Source organism: Meles meles, chromosome 19 (assembly GCF_922984935.1).
Source record: "Meles meles chromosome 19, mMelMel3.1 paternal haplotype, whole genome shotgun sequence".
NCBI classification, from domain to species: domain Eukaryota; kingdom Metazoa; phylum Chordata; class Mammalia; order Carnivora; family Mustelidae; genus Meles; species Meles meles.
The window spans coordinates 593350-615256 of NC_060084.1; the positions used below are offsets into that span (position 1 = coordinate 593350).

Below are 21907 nucleotides of genomic sequence, written 5' to 3' on the forward strand. Positions count from 1 at the left end.
AATGGGTCCAGCTCTCCAGGAGAACCAGTCAGAACACATCACTGGTGAGTCTGAGCCGTAGAGCGGAAAGCCCTCGTGACTCACTGACTGCCCCTGAGGAAATGAGTCTGGAATGCTGGCTGGCCCAGGCCCCGAGGGAACCATGGCCGTCGTGGTCGTCCTCATGCTCCAGACCGGTTGGGAATACTGAGGTGTTTGCAACCAAGGGGGCACTGAGGTGGCCTTGGTGGTCTCAGCTGTCGTCGTGCATGTGGGCTGAAGGAAAACATCTTAGGGAAAAGGAAACGGAACATTTGGGATGATCCTAACCCGATGGCTAGCAGTGTCCCCAGCCCCTGGAGGAGGGATGGGGCGGGGCCCTGAGGCTCCCTGGTGGGCACAGGGCACGGCGCGCTGGACCGGTGGCCGGTACAGAATGTCCCTTGAGCCACCACAGTGAGGCTTGGGGCCACCCTCGCCCTGCGACAGGTCGCATGGAATTAACTGGTTGTTCACAAAATGAAACGTGAAAATTAATAAAGGGAAATCCCATTTACGGTGGTGCAGGGAGGCAGGGCGAGCCGGGGCAGCTCCTGTGCCCAGCACTGGCTGTCCGCTGCGATCTAAGAGGAAGAGACTGTTTTACTATCCCAGCAGGAGGAAAGAAGCTTTCCTCCTCCCCCAGCAGCAGCCCAGCCACTGAGAAGCCACCATGCTTCCGGCTCCCACGTTCACCCCAGTAGACTGTTAGTTAACAGCAGCCCCCCGCTTTCTGCTCCAAGAGCCTCCTCCGCTCCGTGCCCTGGAATTGCCTGTGGTTTGGGGCTGGCTTGTCAGTCCTGGGTTGCCGTTCTCTGCTATTCAGAAGAAAGCCAGTTTTGCTGGTGAGACGATAGCAGTTTTATTTTTGACACGGACAGAACATGACAGGCAGGTGTCTGCCGGCGGAGGCGTGCGTCACGGCCCGGCTCCGAGGGACTTGGTGCGGAGATTGGCACCCAAGGCCTCGGTGGTTTGACTTCAGCGCTGACACTGAGACCCACTCACAGGCAACCCCGGCGTAGCACTTAACGGTTTGCAAGGTCCTTGCAGAGCTGGCTGCACCCTGGGGGGCTGTCGTGGGAGGCCTTCAGGCGGCTCTCTGTGAGTCCCCCTGAACGTCCAGACGCTCTCTAAACACTGGGCACCGGGCTTTCCCCGTGATGCTGGGCGTCTGCCCGGGCCAGGGCGCCGTGGACATGGAAGATGCTGGAGGAGCAGGCTCGGAATTAACGTCACTCCTTCCTCGTGCCTTGTGCCGCCTCTGGCCGTTCTGAGAGAAAGTCTGGCCGTGGAGGCCGGGGCCTTGCCGCGGGGCTGGACTGTGTTCTTCGCTTTCCGTTCTGTAGCTCTGGCCCGTCCCGCGGAGGCAGGTGGAAAGGGGAGGCCTTCAGCTCGGGGTCTCAGAACTCTACTTGGAATGGAGAGACCACCTCCCAGAGCCGTTTCAGGGACACACGGGGAAATCACTTGTTGAAGGATGCGGTGGCCGTCTCTGCCTGTCTCTCGGCGTAGCCACTACAGAGTAGGCTGGGAGATTGGGGTGCGGCCACGCGCTGGTCCGGACGTTACCCGTTCACGAGCAGGAGGGCTGGACGTGCCACGACGACTCTGCCGGGCCATCGGGGGCTTCTCCTGAGTCATGGCCGAGGAGTCGCAGCACGTGCCCCTGGGCCCGGCAGGCTGAGGTGCTCTGCGCTGGGGAGTCGGAGAGGGAGAGCGCATTCACAGTTGTCCGCAGAGATAGGAAGTGTTTTGAGCTTCCCCCGCTGGAGTGTGTGGATGGGACCTCCCCGTCCCCCTCCTTTGTGTGCAGGGGAGAAGTGTCGGGAAGTGAATCAAGTTGGTCAGCCTGGTCCCTCTTGCTGAAGTACCCTGAGGTGTCTTCTCAGGTCAGTTGAGTGTCAAGAGAGTACTTTGTGAGATTTCTCCAGTCAGCGTGGGAAAACGAGAGATCTCTGGAAGACATGGGAGCGGGCAGGCCAGGGCGCACCCAGGGAGCCGGCGAGACCGGGGAGCGCTCCGTGTTCCAGCAGAGCGTGACGGCGTTCAGAAGCCGCAGCCCGTGCAGGTGCGGGGCGTCCCCTTCGGTGACGGAGTCCCAGAAACTTCTCATGCAGACGGCGAAGCGCAGAGGTGTGTCACGGGGGATGTGGTGGGTTTGTATACAATGTTTTGTGACCCTGCGGGTGAAAATTTAGAAGTAGGGGCACCTGGCGGCTCAGGGGGTGAAGCGTCTGCCTTCGGCTCCCAGGTCCTGACCCCGGGGTCTGGGCAGTGAGCCCCGCGTCGGGCTCCCCCCTTCACATCGCTCGTACGCTCGCTCTCTCTCTCTTCGTAAATAAGTAAAATATTTTTAAAAGTACAGAAAGTATTTTGGGAAGACTGCGTGGTGCAAGCAGGAGGCCGTGTTTCAGAAGGTCCGTGTTGCCGTGGTCAGGTCAGGTCAGCATGGCCACGGGCAGAGACGGAAAGGTTGACTCTCCTCTCAGGTCACATGGGGAGCTCAGCCAGGGCCACCAGGGAAGGCCCAGGGTGGCCAGGAGGTCTGTGCTAGGGCTTCTGCTGGGAGAGCAAGCAGGCAGGAGGGGTGGACACTCGGGACGGGCCGGTTGGAATAATGCTGTAGGTTCTTAGGGGCCTTGGGTTGCCTGGCGGCTGGCTCGTGTGTGTTAGGTGAAGAGTTGGCTGGTGGTTTTGTGTAGGAAAGGTTCGCTGTCTCTAAGAAAGGGCTAGCGCTGGGAGGGGCAGTCTCTCCCCAGATAGCAAGTTGTTTTTGTTTTTGTTTTTAAACATGTTAAAACATCATAACATACGGAAATAAGGCAGCATTTCCTGGGAAAGACAGCGGCTGGGCCTCTGGTCCCTGTGTAGGGTCTGGCTCAGTGGGCACAGATCGGGGCACCCGAGTTGCCTGGACATCTGGGGCGACTGGGAGGACTCCCTCAGGGGCATCTCGTGGCTCCTTCTAGCTCATTTTATTTGGGAGAAGTTGGGGAATGGCATGGTTCTCATCCTTACCTTCTGTCTGGGGGCAGCTGCTTTCCAGGGGGTGCCGGTGGTGAGTGGGGGTAAGGCCATGGCTTAGAGGGTGGCGGTTGTGAGGTCCTGCCCCTGGGGTGTGACCCTGCCCGTGGAGCAGGCCGAGGGGACGTGCAGGACCAGGGCTGAGCTCTCCATCCTGGAGTGGGCTGCAGGGCGGGGTCCTGAGGACCCTTCCTGGCACCGTCCCAGCGGGAAGCACAGCCCCGTCAGAGCGCAGGGCGGCGCCCAGTCCATTCTGGGGCGTGAATTTGAGGTTGCCTGGCCTTTGTGTGGATTGGTCCTGACTGACCCTGTGTGTCCTCTCTTTCGAAGCAGACGGTCGATGACGAGGCGATGGCCATTTAAACGAAGATCAGGTGAGGGAGGAGAACGATGCCCAGGGGTGGGTGTTCGAGGACACCACAGCACGAAGACGCCTCCCTCAGCAGCGACATGGTGGAGAAGCAGACGGGGAAGAAGGTAACGCCCAGTCTGCCCTCCCCCTCACTGGCTCCCACTGCTGGCCTCTGGCTGTGCCTGTCCTTGTCCATGTCCCTCTGCAGCGACAGTGATCCAGGCAAGGTCTGGGCCAAAGACCCGCTTTTTCTTAAGGACGTGCTCATTGTTCGGGAGCCAAAGTGAACCTTTCGTTAGGTTTATGTGCAGGTTGCTGAGACTGTCGGGGTGGGCACGTTTCCGGTCCGGGGGCCGCAGATGTCTGTCATGGTTTCAGTGAGGCCGTCTTTGCCTCGTCCTGACCAGAAGCTCTGCTGGGGTGCACTCGTGCACTCGTGCACTCTGGCCGTGCGCACGTCTGCGGTCAGAACAGGAGCGCCTCGTGCTCGTGGGGGGAGGTGAGCTGGCCTGCTGGCTTGTGCGTGGGGCGGCACTGCCCTTCACCCTTGAGGTGTCCCTGTCCCCCGGGACGCCCGCGTGGCAGGCCACCCATGCTGTGACCTGTGTGAACGGAAGCTCCGTGTCTGTGCCCCTGCTTTCTCTGCTGACGCCCCGGTTGGGGGGTAGGAGGGGACGAGTGAGTAGAGCCGGGCCCTGCATCGGGTTGAGGGGAGACGGGGGCAGGTCCTGAAGGTCGGCCTGTGTGGGTGCTCGGCACGTGCGGAGTCTGTGCAGGCTCTGGTGCGTGGGCATCTGTCCCACTCGCCCTGTCCCCAGCACCCCGTGCCATGTGCGGGAGCAGGACTGGGAGGCCTGGCGGGGGCGGGGTTCCGGCTGCAGCTTGGGACGACTGTGGGCTGGTGTGTCCGCGAGGGGCAGGAGTCGCTGGGGACAGATGTGCCCTGGGTCAGCGCGGTCACTCTTACCTTGGGACGCTTTCACACAAAACGGCCGAGCGTCGTCAGTCATCACGGTGCCCAGGTCCGAGTGTGGGTTTTCCTGGGGTTGGAGTCCCTACGTGTCCCTGTCCACGCTGCTTTCTCTGCCTACAGACCGGCTCCCCGGACTGGGCGGGCAGCTGGGCCCCCAGACTCTGCTCCCGGCTCAGGTCTCTGCCCATGCGAGCGGGAAAGGCCCCCAGAGCCCAGTGCCGCCTCGGAGGGGCCGCCTTCTGCTGCGGGCCGCGCCGCCGGGAGTTGCGATCCCCTCTCTGAGCGCGGCCGTCACCGCATGGGACTGGCCGACGAGGGCAGTGCGGGCGCGTTTGCTGCGGGAGCCGTGTGCGTCCGCCCTGCTTTCTTCTCGGGTGAGGTAGCTCTCTCCTCCCTCAGCCCTGTGCCCCCCAGGAGGGACATCTTGGGGGCCTCTGTCCCGACCCGTTTCGCTAGCGAGCAGAGCTCAGCCGCTGCCTTGACTGAACGTCCTGCCCCGGCCCGGCCGCTCGGCAAGGTTCCCAGCCCGGGTCTGCCGAGAGCCCCGTCCGAGCTACTGTGCCGCCGGGTGCCCCGGCCCCTCCTGGCTCTGTCGCAGGCGCGGGTTTCCCTGCACGGCTGGCGGTGAGGAGCTCAGACTCCAGGACGGTCGGCTCGAGTGAAGCGGGTGCCATAGTTCGTTGTTTAACACTGGGGCAAACCCCACCCAGATCAGAGTTCGCACAACGACCACCGCCTTGGGAGGCCTCCTTATGGCCCCTCCTGCCGTGGTCACCGCCATGGGGCCGCCCTGCTGGGGTTCCCAGGGGCTCCCTATTGAACATCACCGTCCTCTTTGCAGGCTCTTCGTGTGGCGGCCGCCCCGCCTGTGTGTTCCTCTGCGGAGGGACGTTAGGGCACCTCCTCCTGGGGGCGTGACGCGCGCGCTGGCAGGCGGGTCAGCGGTTTGTCCCCCAGCGTGTAGAGGCCGGCCTGCGTCCTTGTCACACAGGCTGCACGGCTGACCTCCGGCCCCTTGGGTGTGGCGGCGGCGTGCTGTTTGCGGGCCGGGCTCCTGTCAGTGTTCGCCCTTTACGGCTGCGTCCGTGTGTGTTTTCTTCCCCGTGGACGCTCACGCGGTCCCTGTCACTTACTGAACAGAGTCACCGCCGAGCCTCTGTCCCAAGCAGGTGCAGTCCAGCCTCTGCTCTCCGGTCTGAACCTTTGGCCCTTGGCCCGGGGCGGCCTCCGGCGATGGTGGTCATTTTCTGGTCCACGTGTCTGCGGCCCCTCCGCGTGGTCCTGCTCATTTTGGCCCTTTGTGCTTTGGCAGAGCGAGCTGGCTGGCTTCCACGGGAGGCCTGGGGCGTCTTGGTGGGACACGTGGGGCGTGAAGCTCAGTCTGCGGCGGCCGTCCGGTCGGCAGTTCGGTCGGGGCTGAGCCACGGGCAGGAGTGCTCCTCCTCTTGGTTCCTCTCTGTGTTCTCCCTCCGTGTCGCCATCGTGTGGAGGTCGCAGGTTGACGTCTTCTGTTAGTCATCCCTGCGTGTTCAGTGTCTTTGGACACTAACTGAAGTGACACCTGAGCGTCATTTCCTGATTGTTTCTAGAAATCAGCTGCTGCTCCGTAACCGTTGACTTCCGGACTTCCGATTCACTTGCTAATCTGAATGGTTTGTTTTTCGTGTATATACCCCTGAGCTCTTAGGGTGAGCGCTGTGTTCCTGCTCGGGGGAAAGGGGGGAGAGGGGTCGAGCCCAGTCTGGCTCCCGTGTGTCTCCCCGCGGCTGAGCGCGCCGGTCCCATCTGCTCGGCACCTTTCTGACCCTGTGCGTGGACTTTCCGTTGGCGACGGGGCTGGACTTCGGGCGGCAGTGAGGGTCCTGGTATGTTCTCGGGAGCGGGAGTGCCGTGGCGAGCTGAGCCGGTGTCAGAGCTCACACTTCTGTGTGCTCTGCGCCTCTCGTGGAGCCGCTCTGGTGGGGGCGCGGGTCTCCCCTCCTGGGCTCAGTTTGGGCGACCTTGACGCAGCACGTCTTCCGCACGCGGTTGATGACGCGGCTGTTTCCTTTGGGAAGGGCGGGCTCATCTTCCGCTCACTTAAAAATCCGGTTTGTTGGGGCGCCCGGGGGGCTCAGTGGGTTAAGCCGCTGCCTTCAGCTCAGGTCATGATCTCGGGGTCCTGGGATCGAGTCCCGCATCGGGCTCTCTGCTCAGCGGGGAGCCTGCTTCCCTCTCTCTCTCTCTCTGCCTGCCTCTCTGTCTACTTTGGATCTCTCTCTGTCAAATAAAAAAAAAAAAAAAATCCTGTTTGTTCTTCAGTAGCTGTGGGGACGCAGCTCTTTGGGGACCCCCGTCAGCTGTCAGCCACGGGGGCTCTTGGTCTGCTGGAGGGGGCCTTGTACTCCTGTGTTCCCCGAGCTCTTGTCAGGGTCAGTAGGGAATTTTATCACGGGTTTTAGGCAACTATTGGTGGTCATATGATTTTCGTTTACTTTCCTCACGTGGTGGGTCACACTGGTTTCTGAGCACTGTGTTCCTTCTCTCGCAGAAGCCTGTAGCCGGGCGCCAGGAGTGCTCCGTGGGCAGGTGTCGATGGCCGCTTGGGCTTGTGCTGCGGGGCTCTGTCCCTCTGTCAGGGCTGGGGTGGCCTGGAGCCGGGGTGCTCTGAGCATCTGTGCGGCTCCGTCTGGCAGCAGTCTTGCCGCGGCTCACGCCAGAGGCCCTTAGAGCTGGCGGTGTGTTCTGGCAGGAATCTCCGTGGCCATTGGAGGGTGTCTCCCGTGGGCTCCCGTGGCCGGCAGATGCTGTGACTGGCTGTTGAAGTTGGGAGAAGTTGGGACCATGGGGATGGGGATGGGGATTGTGGCCGTGCTTGGTGAGTGCTGGCAGGTTTCTTCTCCTGGGAGCAGCCGGAGGGCCCCGGCTGCTGGGCGGGGGTGTGGCTGTGACTGTTCCCTGTTCGCCCACAGCTCTCCCAGGGAGGAGCCCAGACGGCAGGCCCCTGGCGGGGAGGCAGTCCCTTCTGCCCATGGGGCAGGCTGTGTGTGTTCTGCCCATGGGGGGCTCACTGTGCACCTCCCAGCGCCCCGTTTTGTGCCGCGGGCAGACAGGGAGGCTGGGTGCGCTCTTTGCGGTGCATGGAGCCAGGGGCTGGTTAGACCTGGGCCGTCTCCACCGAGCAGCCCCCACCCAGGGTGTGTTGTCAGCCAGGGCTACGGGGTCTAGGGTGTGGAGCACACCAGGGGCTCCTGCCTCCGCTCAGTGCTGGGTCCTTCATCATTTGAGGCTGGGGCTGCCCCACCCTTGGCCTCCCGGGCTCTGTGCACGTCCATTCCCATAGGGGCCCTCCCTGCTTGTGTGGACAGCGCTGGTCAGCAGGTGGCCTGTTGCTCGCTGTGCCCTGAGCCCCTCCCTCATCCTGAGCAGGTGCCAGCCGTCATTCTACACTCGGTGGCAGCGAGGCAGGCACAGGGCTGGGCGTACTTTGCCCTGGTCAGCATGCTGGTCAGGATGGGGCTGCGGTTTGGGCTTCTCGATCCTCATCCTGTAGGAGGGACCAGGCCAGGCCTGAGACAAGACTAGGAAGGGGGCATGGCCCCACCCAGCCTCCTGCATCGGGGGCTTGGCCTGCAGGGTCTGTCCCCAGAACAGCCCCACAGTGCCACTGGCATGTGGTGATGTCGTTTGGGGAAGGAGGAGGCCCCTTCCCAGAAGGGAGGGATCTGGGGGAGGCCCAGGCACGCAAGGGGCATTGGGCTCCTTCCATTCATAGGGGAGGTCGTGGTGGAGACAGACCTCCCCCTGCCCGCGTTCCTCGTTATTTTATCCTTCCCTGGGAAAGCCGTGTTGGAGACAACCTGCGTCTCTCCTCTCTTGATACTCATGGGAACACTCGGGTTTCGGGGTGGTAGGGGGGCTGTGTGGGGGGCGGGAGAAAAGTAGAGGGGGGTCGAGTGCTTGTGGGAGCCTGGTGGGCGGGAGGTGCTTCTCCCGGCACGCGGAGCAAAACCACAGTAAGGGTGAGGACTGCGAGAGGTCAGTTTGGGCACAGTGTCTGAAAGCACCGTTTTCTTTTCTAGGATAAAGATAAAGTTTCTCTGACCAAGACCCCGAAGCTGGACCGCAGCGATGGAGGGAAGGAGGTGAGGGAGCGAGCAAGCAAACGGAAGCTGCCCTTCACCGTGGGGGCCAATGGCGAGCAGAAGGACTCGGATACAGGTACACGTGCCGCCCTCTCTCCCCACTGACCACCCCGGCCATCACCACCTGCCGCAGAAAGTGTCCTTGACGGCCCCTCCCTCAGGTGTCTCCTGACCTTGGACCCTGCCTGGGTGGCTCCCCCGGGACAGGTGCCCCACTCCTCAGCCTGTCTGCACCTGTCAGCTGTGCGCCGGGACTCTCGGGAGAGTCCTGCTGGAGGCCTGGGCAGGTCCAGAGGGAGGTCTGAGAGCATTTTCTCTGTTGTGGATATTCGGGGTGACCAGTGCTGATAGGAGAGGTTCACAGAGAGCCCCCCCGAGACTGCCGCGCCCCCGGCACACGCAGCGGGGCTCCCAGTGTGTGCCCAGCTGCAGGCAGGAGTGTGGGCTCCTCCCCCCCAGTCCCCAGGCCCCCTGCGCTCTGTTCAGTCCCTTGGGCATCTTGTGCTGCGGGATAAGCAGGTTTTCCCTTAGGGCTGCAAAAGCACACAGTGCAGGCGTCCGAAGTAGGGGCCGGAGGGACTCACAGAGTGAGCGGGGCCGGTGCTCTCCTTGGCCGGCGTGGGGCCTGCGGGTGCAGAGCAGGGCCGTGGGAGTGCGCGTGTGTGCAGGGGCTAGTGACGCTGGGCACGTGCGCTTTCGAGTTAATCCCGTGTCGAGCAGCTCCTGGGGCGAAGCAGGAACCTGGCCTTTCTCCTGCCAGCCCGACTGTCTCTCCTTCTTGAGCCTGGTGCTCAGGGCCCTTCCTGGCCTGCTGGCGCCGACCGCTCTGCGGATGCATATGCCTGTCATGGGCAGGGGCAAGAGGGGCACAGAGTTCCCAGGGAGCCACAGAACCTGGGGTGAACCTGCCACACTGTGCTTGCAGCCGTAGGACAAGGAGCAGAGGCCCCGCCAGGATGGGGGCGTGGGGGGCTTCCTGCCCACGAGGGTCTGTGTCAGGTAGCAGGACAGTGACAGGGACTGACAGTCGGTAAGCGTGTGTGAAAATCGGGAGAAATGGCCGAGGGAACAGCCTGGAAATGTGTGCCGTGGCTTTTATTCCTGAGGCCGCGGCTTCCTCCCCCAGCGCCCTCTGTGGGTACTCCCCATGCACACGTCGGGTTAGTTAGAAGCCAGAGAAGTGCACTTGGTTCTGCCGGCCTGCATATGACGAAGGTGTCATGGCCCCAAGGGACCCTTCACAGGGGTGTGACGGAGCCCACGGCTGCTGTGGCTGCGCTGGCACAGTGGGGACAGGAAGGGGTGGGTGAGCACGTGGACGCAGGGCTCTTGCCGGCACGGAGGGCCCCGCAGAGATTCGGGGAGTCGGGCTTTAGGTCTGCAGGAAATCAGACTGGCCTGGAAACCCTCCCTCCTGTTGCCGGTGCCTCTAGCTGTTCCGGTTGCAGAGGGCCTGGTACCGCCGCCTGGTCATGAGCTCTCTGGGTGCTGGGGGTCTAAGTCTGCTTTCCGGCCTCTGGGACATTCCTGTGAACCCCAACAGCCTTGCTGTGAGTTCAGGAGACCAAGGTGGGCCCTCTCCTTCCAGTGGAGCCCACACTGGGGTCGGGCTGCGGCCGCTCTGCTCGGTTGGTTGGGGTTTCTCCGTGACGCGCGTTCCATTACCACGCTGCCTTCTTGGGTTCCTGCGTTTCCAGCAGGCCTCAAAGCGGCCATCTCTTGGTGGCCAGCGTTTCGGCGGAGGCTGCCAGATGGACTCACCTGGATCCCATGGTTCTCCGGGGTGCCCTTGCCTGCAAGTCGTGGGTCTGGGTGAGCACAGGGAGGGAGTCTCGGTGGGGTCGGAAGAAAGTGAAGCTGGTTTGAACATGACGTCTCCAGGCGAGGACTGTTGCGAACATCTGAACTTGCGTCCAGAGCTTGCCTGATGCTCCCACCAGCCTCTGGGGCGGAGTGTGCCCCTCGGGGTCTGCCTCGAGCACAGCTGCGTGTCGTGGACTCGGAGCCGCCGGCACTTGCCCGCGCCCCCCCCCCCCCCCCCCCCCCGTGTCTCTTGCCGCACTGGGAGGGGGGCTGCTGGGGCCGGTGGCTGGGCCTGTGGGGTGGGGGGCGGAACACCTGGGCGGGCCGTGGCTCTGGGGCCGACTCTTGGGTGCGCCGACCGTCGGGCCGCCCCGCCCCTGTCGCGTCCCTCCAGCGCCCTCTGCTGGCCACATGCCGCCCTGCGCTCGCGGAGAGGGGAACGCAGCGGAAGGCTCCAGAACTCGGGGTTCTGTGTGGCCAATAGCGGCTTTCCTCAGCTGTGGCCCCCAGGTGGGGGGAGGCTGCTGATCCTCTGCCCGGGGGCCACCGAGCTGCCTGAGAACGTCGTCCTGTGTCCTCGACCCCCGGGAGGCACCCTCCGTCCGCGGTGCTTAGTCAGGCCTGGCGGCGGCCTGCCAACAGCAGGGCTGGTCTGTGGTGAGAGCTGGCCCTAGTCTGCATCCCGGCTGGGGAGGCCGGTCTCCCGCAGGCGGTTTGTCTCTTTGGCTGTCCTCGTAGCACGCTGGACAGCTCGTCCTTCCAGAAGCTCCAGCCCGTGCGCGCCTCTGAGCGCGGCCTGCTGCGGCCGGCGGGCGGCGTGGGCTCGGGCGTCTGGTCAGTCTGGGAGAAACGAGCCCCGAGCCCCGGGCAGGCTCTTCCCGTGGCTGCTGGGGGAGGCGGCTCCCGGGCAGGTGGCCTCAGGCCCCACGGCCCCACACCCGCCACAGGTGCCTGGCAGGTGCCGCACCGCCCGCCGCCTTAGGGGGAGAGCGACGTGATGGCCGCAGTTCAGATTGTTCGCGTTTAAGTTTTCTCTCACCTCTGGAGTAAGTCTGTGAGGCGACGTTTAGGTCGGTTTCTGTGTGTACCTGCCGTGGCAGGCTCCTTCGTGAGCCCCCGCTCGGGTACGGTCTCCGTCCCTTACTCTGGGGAGAGCTGTGCCACGCGCTGCCCGAGCCACCAGGGTGGGCGCTGCCTGTCCCCAAGGCCACATGGGCTCCCGCTGCAGAGGCCTGCCCTGTCAGAGGCATCAGGCGCTGGCGGCTGCCGGGTCTCGCTACCTGAAGGTTTCTTTGGAGTCGTGAAAAACTAGGTTTCTCTTGTTTTGGTTTTATCTGAAGAGTAAGAGGCTGGCGTGCTGGATCTGGGTATTTACTAGCAGTGTGGACGCGTAAACCACCCGTCCACTCCGTCTTAGGGGTTCAGGGACGGTCATGTGCTCGCTGAAATCCCGGTCGTCCTTGTTCTGTGAGACTGGCAGGGGCGTCTCTCGCTTGAGGACAGATTGCAGCTCCGCCGCCCGCGTCTGCGGGGCTCCAGGAAACAGGGACCCCCGTGCTGCTGCGCGCCCAAGGGACGTGTGCCCGATGGGGAAGGGCTTCTCTGCTCCGTGCTTGTCTAGGGGTCACTGCCCGTGCCGCCGGGGAGCGCGGCTACAGTGGGAGCCTCTGGCTGGAGAGGGCACACGCCACCCACAGTGACCCCGTTTCTCCGTCATTGTCCTCCCTAAACTGGAGCAGTTTCTTTCTATACACACGGGGCTGTGGACTGGCCAAGGAAGTCTCTTTCGACCTGAAATCCCCAGTGTCCCCCACGTGCGGAGTCGGTGGGAATCTGCAGGGTCGTGGCTGTTCTCGGGCCCTGCTGTCCACACAGCGTAGGTGACCTAGGGCCTCAGAACCACCCTGGGTTCTGTGACTCACAGGGAGGACCCCCCGACCATGACTGATTACGGACATGGTACAGAGCAGACTCTACACAGGGAAGAGCACACGGGGCCGCCTCCGGGGAAGCTGGCTGTGGTTTCGAGAGCCCTCCCGGAGGAGCCTGGGTGGCAGTGTGACCACTGCACCTGCCAGTCTCCCGGGGTCAGAGGCAGGCGGCAAGGGGCGGTCAGAGGCTCGCGTAGACAGGCCCAGGACTGGCAGGGTTGATGGCAGGTTCATACAGCCATGCAGGTTGGGATATAGTTTCTTTCATTTTATTTAATTTTTTAAAGATTTTATTTATTTATTTGTCAGAGAGAGTGAGCACAGGCAGGCAGAGGCAGAGGGAGAAGCAGGCTCCCCGCCGAGCAAGGAGCCTGATGTGGGACTTGATCCCGGGACGCTGGGACCATGACCTGAGCTGAAGGCAGCCGCTCAACCAAGTGAGCCCCCCGGGCGCCCTGTTTTATTTTAGAAGTTCTCACTGTGCTTTGGTGCCGCGAAAGGCAGGGGCAGTGGTGGGCGGCTGGGTCGTGTGGGGCTTTCCCGCCGGCACCATTTCCTCACACCCCGGCCCCCTCCTCACGGCCAAAGCAGCCCTCACGGAACTCGGCAGCCCCTGCGGGACTGGGGCTGTGGCCGCCCCGCTCTGGAGGAGAAGCAGCGCCGCTGTAGAGCTACCCAGCTGCGGCCCGGGAGGAGAAGGCAGATGTCAGGGACCCCAGCCCCCCCGCCTTCTTGGATGGAGGAGATGAAGACCAGAGAAGCCGGGCTCTGTCTTTACTGCGCGCTCAGCCGCGGTAACTTTCTGAAAGAGGAAGGAAGAGCCAGTCACAAGTGCAGACAGTCCACACAGGTTGTGTCGGAGCTTGGATCCTGGTCTTGCTGTGCTTGGAGAACCGAGTGTGAGACTTGGGACAGAGACAAGACCCCTGCAGCCCCTGGCCTGGTGTGGATCGCCTCCGGCGTGTGGGCTGTCCCACTGGAAGTGGTTCTTCATGGGCTCTTCACGTCGGGCCACATGTCTGGTGTGGAAGGCTTGCTCCTGGCGGGGGTGTGCCCCTGGTGCCCGGTGCCCTGCCTGTCGTCAGATCTCCCTGAGCTCCGCCTGATGTCTCAGTGAGTGCTGCCGTTCTGCGGCCGGGCCCCCAGACACTCTGGTGGGCCGTGCGGTCCCAGCAGTGCTGATGCAGAGTTAGGGTGGGACGCAGGCCTTGCAGATTTCCCTTCTGGGCAGCGTGGTGGACTGTCTCCTGGAAGAGCCGTCAGCCACAACAGCCCGGAAGTCAGAGTTGGGGTCCCTGAGCGCGCTGAGTCCCAGGAGTCAGGAACAGCAGGCGTTGGGCCACTGCGGGTCTGTCGGGGTCACGGTGGACATGCCTGCTGAGCGCCACACTTGGGACGCCTCGGGCAGGAAGAAGACCCCATCCAAGATCGGGCGAGGGGCTTTGAGAGGTGTCTCCAGAGACGAACCCCAGCCTCCCTTCTGCAGGGCTGGCACCAGGTCATGGGCCGCCCTGTGCTGCTGGGGATGCCTCTCCATCCGGTCCCAGATCAGAGCAAAAGTCAGTGCTCTCTGGAGAGATGGGCTTCCATGTGGTTTCTGGGCCCCAGGGTTCAGACGAGCACGAGTGCCGGGTCAGAACCACAGAGCACGAGGAGGGGAGCCAGCCCCAGGGACCTGGCGTGTGGTGCGGCATAGAGAGCGTGAACCAGCAGGTGTGGTAAAGGAGAAGCTGAAAGCACCGGCAGGGAACGAGGTGCTGCTGGAGACGACCACGTGGGTCTTTAAAATAGGTAAAATGGGATAAACGGAAACAAAAATTACCAACGAAACAACGAAAGCTTCAGTGGACAGATGATGTGTGCAACTCATTACGTAGGCCATGAGGAAGAATTTGTGGGTTGGTAGTTAAAACCATGGAAATTGCCTGGACTGCAGAAGAGAAAGAGCAAAAGGCAGGACGCAGGAAAGAGGCTTGGGGTGTCGAGAGGAGGCAGCTGGATGGTCCTGGGAAGGCAGAGCCCTTGGTGTTCGCGCAAACCCGGGAGCATGGAGGTGCCGTTTGTTGTGGGCAGAACACAGGTGGGGACACACGAGCGTGCATGGTGATGCGACAGTCGGGACAGAGCGGGAGCTGCGGTGGCCGTGGAGACCGGAAGCCTGGTGGCATTCCTGCCTGTTCCAGGGATGGAACCTGTCGCCGGACGTCCGAGAAGCGTGGTGGCAGGAAGCGGAGTCTGGAAACTGAGGTCCCTCAGAACCCCACCCCAGCGAAGGCCCCACTACAGCCCTTCAGCTCTGGTGCTGTGTTCCAGAAGGCCCAGCTGGGGAAGGGGTGACTGCTGGGACCGGCCAGGGAGGGTGGTCCCCTGCATCTGTCAGCTCGGGGGCTGAGCTGAGAAGGGGTGACACGGTGCGACACCGACGTCACAGACCGCCACGAGCGCAGACCGTAGGAACACACAGCAGCGTCCTGTCCGCATTCTGCCCTGACGATGGCACAGGGGGGACTGTCCAGGCTTCTGTGAAACCATCACCCCTCCACCAGCCACAGCCTGAATGCCGGGAACATGGCCGGATGAGGGAGACGGACTGGACAGACTGGAAGGGGACGACTGCGCAGGATGGTGTGGCCCTGCTCCAGTCTTTGGGACGGTGGGACCCGTGCTTCCCGAGTGATATCTGAGCTGCCTTCTCTGGGCCTCTGCTGAGCCCTCATGGCACCTGGAAGCACGTCCCCGCTGCGGACCTCGGCTGACCGGTGTCTGCTCTGCGACCTGGAGATGGCGTCCATCCTCCTTAGCTTCCAGTTGAACATTAGAAACACAAACGAGCAGCTGCTGGACGGCGTTGTTTGGAGAGGTCACAGCTCCTCCTCTGCTCTGCAGGGGCGCCGCCCAGCGGGGGTGGGGGTGGGCACTGAGACAGGTCGTGCACCCCGCTCCTCCTCCTGTGGACCCCACGTCACAGGCACAGCAGTGCGGCAGCTGTCAAGAGGGGCAGGCAGGACTGGCCCCGTGTCGCTTGGCTCCTCTGGCCAGAAGTCGGCTTCCCTGGGCTCCCTCAGGCAAAGCTGCACACGGCCTGGCTGGACTCAGGCTCTCTGGATGCTCGGAGCGGCAGGTGCTGCTGGAGAACGACACGTCACCAGCAGACGCGAGCCTCTCGCACGATGGGATTACATACCATGTCTCCCTTCCGCTGGGAGAGTTGTGTGGGAAGGTGGGCTGTAATGCCCCTGCCACCGAGGGGGTGTCGTTGCCTTCCGTGTCCCTAAGCATTTTCCAGTGTTGTCTAGGGCTCCTGGCCACGGAGGCAGGGAGGCCCACTGGGACACAGGTCCCCCCTGCACACTGTGTCTCCACACGGTGCACGTGACCTTGCGGGCCTGGTGCTGTCGTGTCCTGCTTCACGGTGCGGGGCACAGTCTGTTACTGCAGAGAGGCCTCTGGGCAAAAGGCTGGTGGGTTTCAGCTGCCACTCGAGGGAGGTGTGTCTGTTGCCTCTCCGGCTTGGAAGGGAGCTAAGCCTGCGTCATCACTTGGGTCTGCCAGACCCTGCCTTGCCCCTCCCTGGGCTCCCTGCAGCAGACAGCAGGGCCGGGCCTCTGGCTCTGTCCTCCGCCCCCGTGACCAGGAATCCTGAGCACCACACGTGTGTCTCTGAGCTCTGCGTTCCTTCTCCTTCCTCCTGCCGGTGGCTTTCTGTGTCCACTCCCCTGGGGGGAGGCAGCAGCGACCTGAACTGTGTATGCCCAGTGGGGGGCACTTTGGGCAGGGGCCCTAGAGGCTCTGGTGGTCCCAGGAGGCTGGGTGGAAACTGGGTCCAGCCTGCAGAGTGTGGGAGCATTCTAGCACCAGAGCCCTGCGCTGTAGACCCTGCATCGGCAGGGCGGTCGGAGAGCGCGTCCTGGAGCCGTCGGCCGGCACGGACGTGCTGGGTTTAGGGTCCTGTTTTTGTCCGTGTTTGTACACGGGAACATGTCAAGGAGCTGCGCGTGGCAGAGAGAGAAGCAGAGAACGTGGCAGAGAGGTGGGGTGCACCCAGAGGTGGTCGTGCTCAGCCGTGAGAGAATTTAAAACCAAGTGCCCCGACTAGGGCTCTGTGGCCCCGAGTCACAGCGGAAGTGTGGTGTAACTGCTTGGGAGCCTAGGAGGGCCCCTGGCCGGGCTGCCGCTGAGCAGGCGTTCACCCCGTGTGGAGGTGCGCCCTGCCTCCGCCAGCGCACAGGTGGAATGGGGTGGCGGGCGTGAGTGGGGTCTGTGGTCAGAAGGAGGAATGTTCTGGAATGTGCTGCCTCTCTTGGACTATGGCTGGTGGGCGGGTTGGAAGCCGACTTGGTGGTGGTGGCCTGCGGTGCCCGGGGAGCCACGTTCCAGCACAGCACGGCTTTGTCAGGCAGGAGCAGCTCACGGAAGATGTACAGTGCTGCATCGGTGGGGCTGGGGTGCCGCCCTGGGGTGGGGCGGGCAAACGGATAGGAGTCTGTCTGGCCCCTGTATCCCAAGGACAGACCCAGCCAGCCAGCCTGCTCTCCCGTGCGTTGGGAGGAAAGCAGGAGGAAACCCCCCTCCCCCCAGAGAAGAGAGTTAGGGACCCGAGTCTCCCATGGTGACCCTTCTGCCCTGGCTGCAGTTTGCACCCCGTGACCTAGAACGCCCTCTGACCACCCCGGTTCCCTGCACAAGGCTCCCCACCCCCACCCCCAGCACGCGCAGGGCAGTGTGGGGAGGGTCAAGGCTTCCGGTGGACCCTAATTCCCGGCAGGAGGGGCAGCGTTGGCTCCTGGCTCGTGGAGTTTGGGGGTGTGTGCTCTCTCCCCCACCCCTGCCTCTGCCCGAAGCAGCAGCACCCCGTGCTCATGCTCAGGGTTGGCAGGGTGCTTTGTCGCGGGTCAGACCGCCGAGGATGTGCACGCCCCGAGGAGGCGGACACGGAACGGCCGAGCTGTTCCATCGTATCTGGTTAGTGCTCTGTGTTGATGCCTTTAGATGCCTCCAGCTCAGTCCATGTCGTGGTACTGCAAGGCTGGTTCGCTCCTCGAAGGGCCATGGCCTGAAATGGAGGTCCCTAGAAGCAAGAAGAAAGGTACAGTACTCACGAGCCGGCCTCGCTCTGTTTATGTATTTCTGAACTGTGTTTGCCGTTTATACCTGCACTGTGTGGACCGGGACACCGGTGAGGGGCCGCCCCACCGCCTGGCGCGCGGCGGGCCGTGAGGGAGGCAGCTGAGCGCAGCGGACGGTCGGTGGGGGCCGAGGCAGAGAGGCTTCGGCGGCCGATCATGCGGGGTCGAAAGGGTCTCTGTTCCTGCCGGAGGTGATGCCGGGCAGCACGGAGCCGCCCCCTCTGCTCTTGCCCGTTCCCTGCGAGCTGTGCGGTGGGAGGCAGGGGCTCCACGGCACCAGGGGAGGCTCGGGTTCTGAGGACGGGGCGGCATGAACTCTCCCCTGTCTCCACCGCCTCGCAGAGAAGCAGGGTCCTGAGCGGAAGAGGATCAAGAAGGAGCCTGTCACCCGGAAGGCCGGACTGCTGTTTGGCATGGGGCTGTCCGGGATCCGAGCCGGCTACCCCCTCTCCGAGCGCCAGCAGGTGGCTCTCCTCATGCAGATGACTGCCGAGGAGTCCGCCAACAGCCCAGGTGAGCCCCAGGCTGGGGTAGTCCTGGGGACGGGCGCCTGTGCGGGGCGTCCCCCATCCTGCGAGGAAGTGGCCGCGGCCCCCAAGGCTTCTGTGATGGGGCCGCCCCCTGCTGACGCCCCCGCTCGTCCTGTCCTTGGCCTGCAGTAGACACAACACCAAAGCACCCCTCCCAGTCGACAGTGTGTCAGAAGGGGACGCCTAACTCTGCCTCAAAAACCAAAGACAAAGTGAACAAGCGCAACGAGCGTGGAGAGACCCGCCTGCATCGCGCGGCCATCCGCGGGGACGCCCGGCGCATCAAGGAGCTCATCGGCGAGGGTGCGGATGTCAACGTCAAGGACTTCGCAGGTGAGCACTGGCGGAAGGACGGGAGCCCTCCGGCCGAGCAAGCGACCTCCAGGTCTCCGAGGGTGCAGCCTGGGCCTGGGGGGTCAGCGGGGGCGGGGATGTAGGGCCCACCCTCGAGCCAGTGTCATTTGCCCTTTCTGAGAAGGAAGAACCCATACGTCGGGGAGTATTTCAAAATAAGATCATTTTCTTGGTTTTCGTGATTTTAATGAGAATTGGGGAGTGTGTCACACCACCGTGTTGTGGGCCAGGGGTCTGCTTCTGGTGGGCAGAAGCTGCCCCTCCCTGTCCCTGAGGCCACCCGTGCGGCTTCGCCCCCCCCACCCCTGGCCGGAGGGAGCTGCACCTGATTTCCCTGAAGGACCTGTGCCTGCGTGCGGGCGGCCCCTGTGTGTGCGGGATCCTGGTGCCGTCGGCTCTCCGCTGTGGTGGCCGCAGGTCCCGGCCCGTTCGCTGTGCATGCGGAGCCAACGTAGATGAGCAGCGCAGTCTTCATGACACACCGTCTAGATTTTTCCCGCGGCCTTGGTGGGTGGATCGTGGTCTGACCCACCCTTAATTTAGCACCTTTTTAAAAAAAGTTTTCCTAGATCAGAATTTCCCCAAGTACTGCATTTTGTGTCCATGTTTGCACACTGACGTTTGAGGCCGTGCTTCCTGGTGACCTTCGGAGGCCCCAGCCAGAGAGGCCGCCAGGGGAGAGCGTCCTGCGTGGCCTGGGCCGTGTGCTTCAGCGAGGGCACGCTCCCAAGCCCGCAGCTGTGGCAACAGGCTCCATGTCCTCACCGGGCCTGCTCGGCCTCCCCCGGGTCGTCTTCGTGTGTTGCCGGCTGCGTCGGGCGCAGGCTGTGCTCACTGGCCCTCTGCCACGGCTGACCCTGCAGGGGGGTCGTCTCCAGGACCGGTGGGCCCATCACACAGCAGACAAGATGCCCCAGTCAAGGGCTTCCCAAGCCCCGCAGCCTCCGTCTGGGGCGCCAGCACCGGAAGGGCCCCTGGCCGCGGCACGGGAGTGGTGTCCGTGAGGATTAAATGACAGAGGTCCTAAGTGTCTGTTTCCAGGCTGGACGGCGCTGCACGAGGCGTGTAACCGCGGCTACTATGACGTCGCCAAACAGCTGCTGGCCGCGGGGGCGGAGGTGAACACCAAGGGCCTGGACGACGACACGCCCCTGCACGATGCGGCCAACAACGGGCACTACAAGGTGGGCCCCCCCCATGCGCCCCTGTCCCATGGTCCCTGCCACCCAGCCCACTCTGCTGGTCCTGGATCAGCACGTGGGTGGCCCCTGCCCCCCTTGCAGCCTTAGGCCGGGGCCTTACTGTGGCCACACAAGTGTGGCTGGGCATTAGCAGGTGAATGACCAGGCCTGCAGGGCAGGGGCTCTGGGCTGCTCCCTGCCCCATCCTGGTCCCCGTCCCTGCCCCTGGTGTGTTTGCGGTGATGCAGCACCGAGGGCTGTAACCAGTGCACGGGCGGACCGTTGCAACCAGTCCGGGAGCAGTGAGCGCCCAGGTGCACAGTCTCCCCAAGAGGACTCCCTTGGGGTCCCCCTTGGGGAGACAGCTGCCTCCAGGCCTGAAGTAGATGCACAGAGATGGCGAGGCTCTTGCTGCGGCCACTGCCGGACCATTGTGAAGAGGCCCCGGCCAGAGACCGCCCGTGGGCCGTGGCGAGAACAGCGCCTGTAGACCAGAAGGCGCCTCTCCAGCCCCTCGCGGCTGCCCTGCCCAGTCGCCTCTGGCATATGCCGGGGAACTAGCAGCACCGAGCGTGGGGCGAGCGGTTGGAAGGTGATAAGTCACCACGGTGGGGGGAGGGACTCCGAATGAAAAGACGCCCCCGGCGACTTGGAGAAATTCAGACGTGGTCATGTTCTTGATGGTAGGGATCATAGCTTACTGTCTAGGTGAGATAAAGGCATTGTGGGTTGTTTTTTTTTTTAAGGGTCCTATTAGAGGAATGTACTGAGGAAGCTTATGAAATGCCTGGGATCCGCCCACAGTAGCCAGGGCAGGGGTCTGGGGGTTGGGGCGAGGGTAGGGGTGACGTGAGGCTGCCGGTGAGCTGGCGGCCGGCAGAGTGGGGAGGAAAGGGGGCGCCCTGTGAGTTCTTCAGTGATTATTACTGTGAAACCCTCCCCTGGAACGGATCGGAAGTGTGGGGAGGGATACAGGGTCGTGGCCCCCAGACAGATCCCTGCCCAGGTCCTGGGACCTCACACAGGAAGGGGACTCCACAGGTGGGGGTGAGCAAAGGATCAGGAGGTGGGATTATCCGTGGGGCGCCTTGGCCTACAGGTTCAGAGTAGCAGAAACCCTTTCCCACCCGGCTCGGAGTTACCAGCAGAGGCAGGAGGGAGGGGAGCACGAGGGAGGCTTGCCCTGTGTTGTCGGTCTTAGCAGAAGGGGCCGAGGGACACAGTGGCCTCCAGCAGTAGGGACAGCCCTCCGCGGGCAGACAGCGGGGTCACGGGACCAGAGTCCCAGCACTGCAGGGGGCCCGATGCTCGTGGAAAGGAAGAGGCCACTACCACGCACCTGTAGGGTCAGCGAGGTCGGCTTCAGACTCGGAGGACGTAGTGATCGCCAGAGCAGGCTGCTGGTCCCCGGCAGCGGAGGCCACGGCGTCCTAAGCGAGAACCAGTGTGTGAGCCACGAGGCCGTCCTCGTTAAAGGTTCTTCCCACGCTGCGTTCTCTGGCCAGAGCTGGGACTGGATTCAGGATTTGCACTTGAGTCCAGGGAACAGGCCGCCCAGACACGGGAGGCACAGCCGCTGGACGTAGACAGTGGAGTCCGTGTAGCTCTGTAGACAGCCGCCGGCGCAGGAGCACCCTAACCGTGTGAGCCGAGCACGGAGGAGGTGATCTTGCTTCCTAAAATAAACGAAAGTGCAAAATAAATCTGCTTACAGAAGCTTGGTCTTTGTTTCCTCTCTTCTGTTAACCCCCCGCCCTCCCCATCCCCCAAACTTCTAGAACCCTTTCACGTCCACCGAGTCCTGCCGGATGGCAGCTCGTCCGTGGCGGGAGGGGACCTGCATGTGAGGCGACAGGGGACAGGGGGACTCCGTGGAGAGGGAGGAGCCGCCTGCGGGCCCTGGGACCTGTTCCCTGTGGCGGAGAGCTTGGAAGGGGGTGGGATGCCACTGGGCTCCTTCCTGCGGGGGAGGCTCGAGTCCAGAGAGCCAACCAGGCCGTGTGGTGTGGCCCGGTTTCCGGTCCCCGGTGGGGTCGCAGCGGAGGGGGCTGTTGGAATGGGCTATGGTTTTACAGAGACGGGCACGGACGCTCCCTCATGTGCCTGTCGCTGTTCCGTAGGTGGTGAAGCTCTTGTTACGGTATGGAGGGAACCCTCAGCAAAGCAACCGGAAAGGCGAGACGCCGCTAAAGGTGGCCAACTCCCCGACCATGGTGAATCTCCTGTTGGGCAAGGGGACCTACACGTCCAGCGAGGAGAGCTCTACCGGTCAGTGGCTGGGCGCCGCGCTGCGTGCCGGCTGGGGTGGGGGCATGGGGCGCAGGCCTCCCTGCATGCCGGCTGCGGGCATGGCGGGCCTTACGCCTTCACGTGTTGGCCCGGCCTTCACACAGACTGCTCTTTGGCCGCCTCCCGCCTGTGGCCGGCCTCCGATTTTACTCAGTCAGACAAAGGGCTGCTCCTCCCTTCCCCCCCGCCAGGGGCAGCC

General features: G+C 63.3%; 1 protein-coding gene across 15 annotated transcripts in view; it reads left to right on the forward strand.

The window, feature by feature from the left end:
- ANKRD11 (ankyrin repeat domain containing 11) overlaps window positions 1-21907 on the forward strand; it is a 166202-nt gene that overhangs the window by 131531 nt on the left and 12764 nt on the right. For 7 of the 15 annotated variants that reach the window (XM_045987622.1, XM_045987612.1, XM_045987619.1 and 4 more), the window contains 6 exons: window positions 3379-3522; window positions 8432-8570; window positions 17697-17867; window positions 18014-18217; window positions 19280-19422; window positions 21540-21687. In XM_045987622.1, coding sequence (XP_045843578.1) covers window positions 3436-3522; window positions 8432-8570; window positions 17697-17867; window positions 18014-18217; window positions 19280-19422; window positions 21540-21687 — 892 coding nt within the window. In that variant the 5' untranslated portion in view covers window positions 3379-3435. Of the gene's footprint in view, window positions 1-1958; window positions 2155-3375; window positions 3523-8431; window positions 8571-17217; window positions 17315-17696; window positions 17868-18013; window positions 18218-19266; window positions 19423-21539; window positions 21688-21907 lie in introns of those variants that run through there. The other 8 variants (XM_045987624.1, XM_045987625.1, XM_045987620.1 and 5 more) reach the window with 6 other exon arrangements.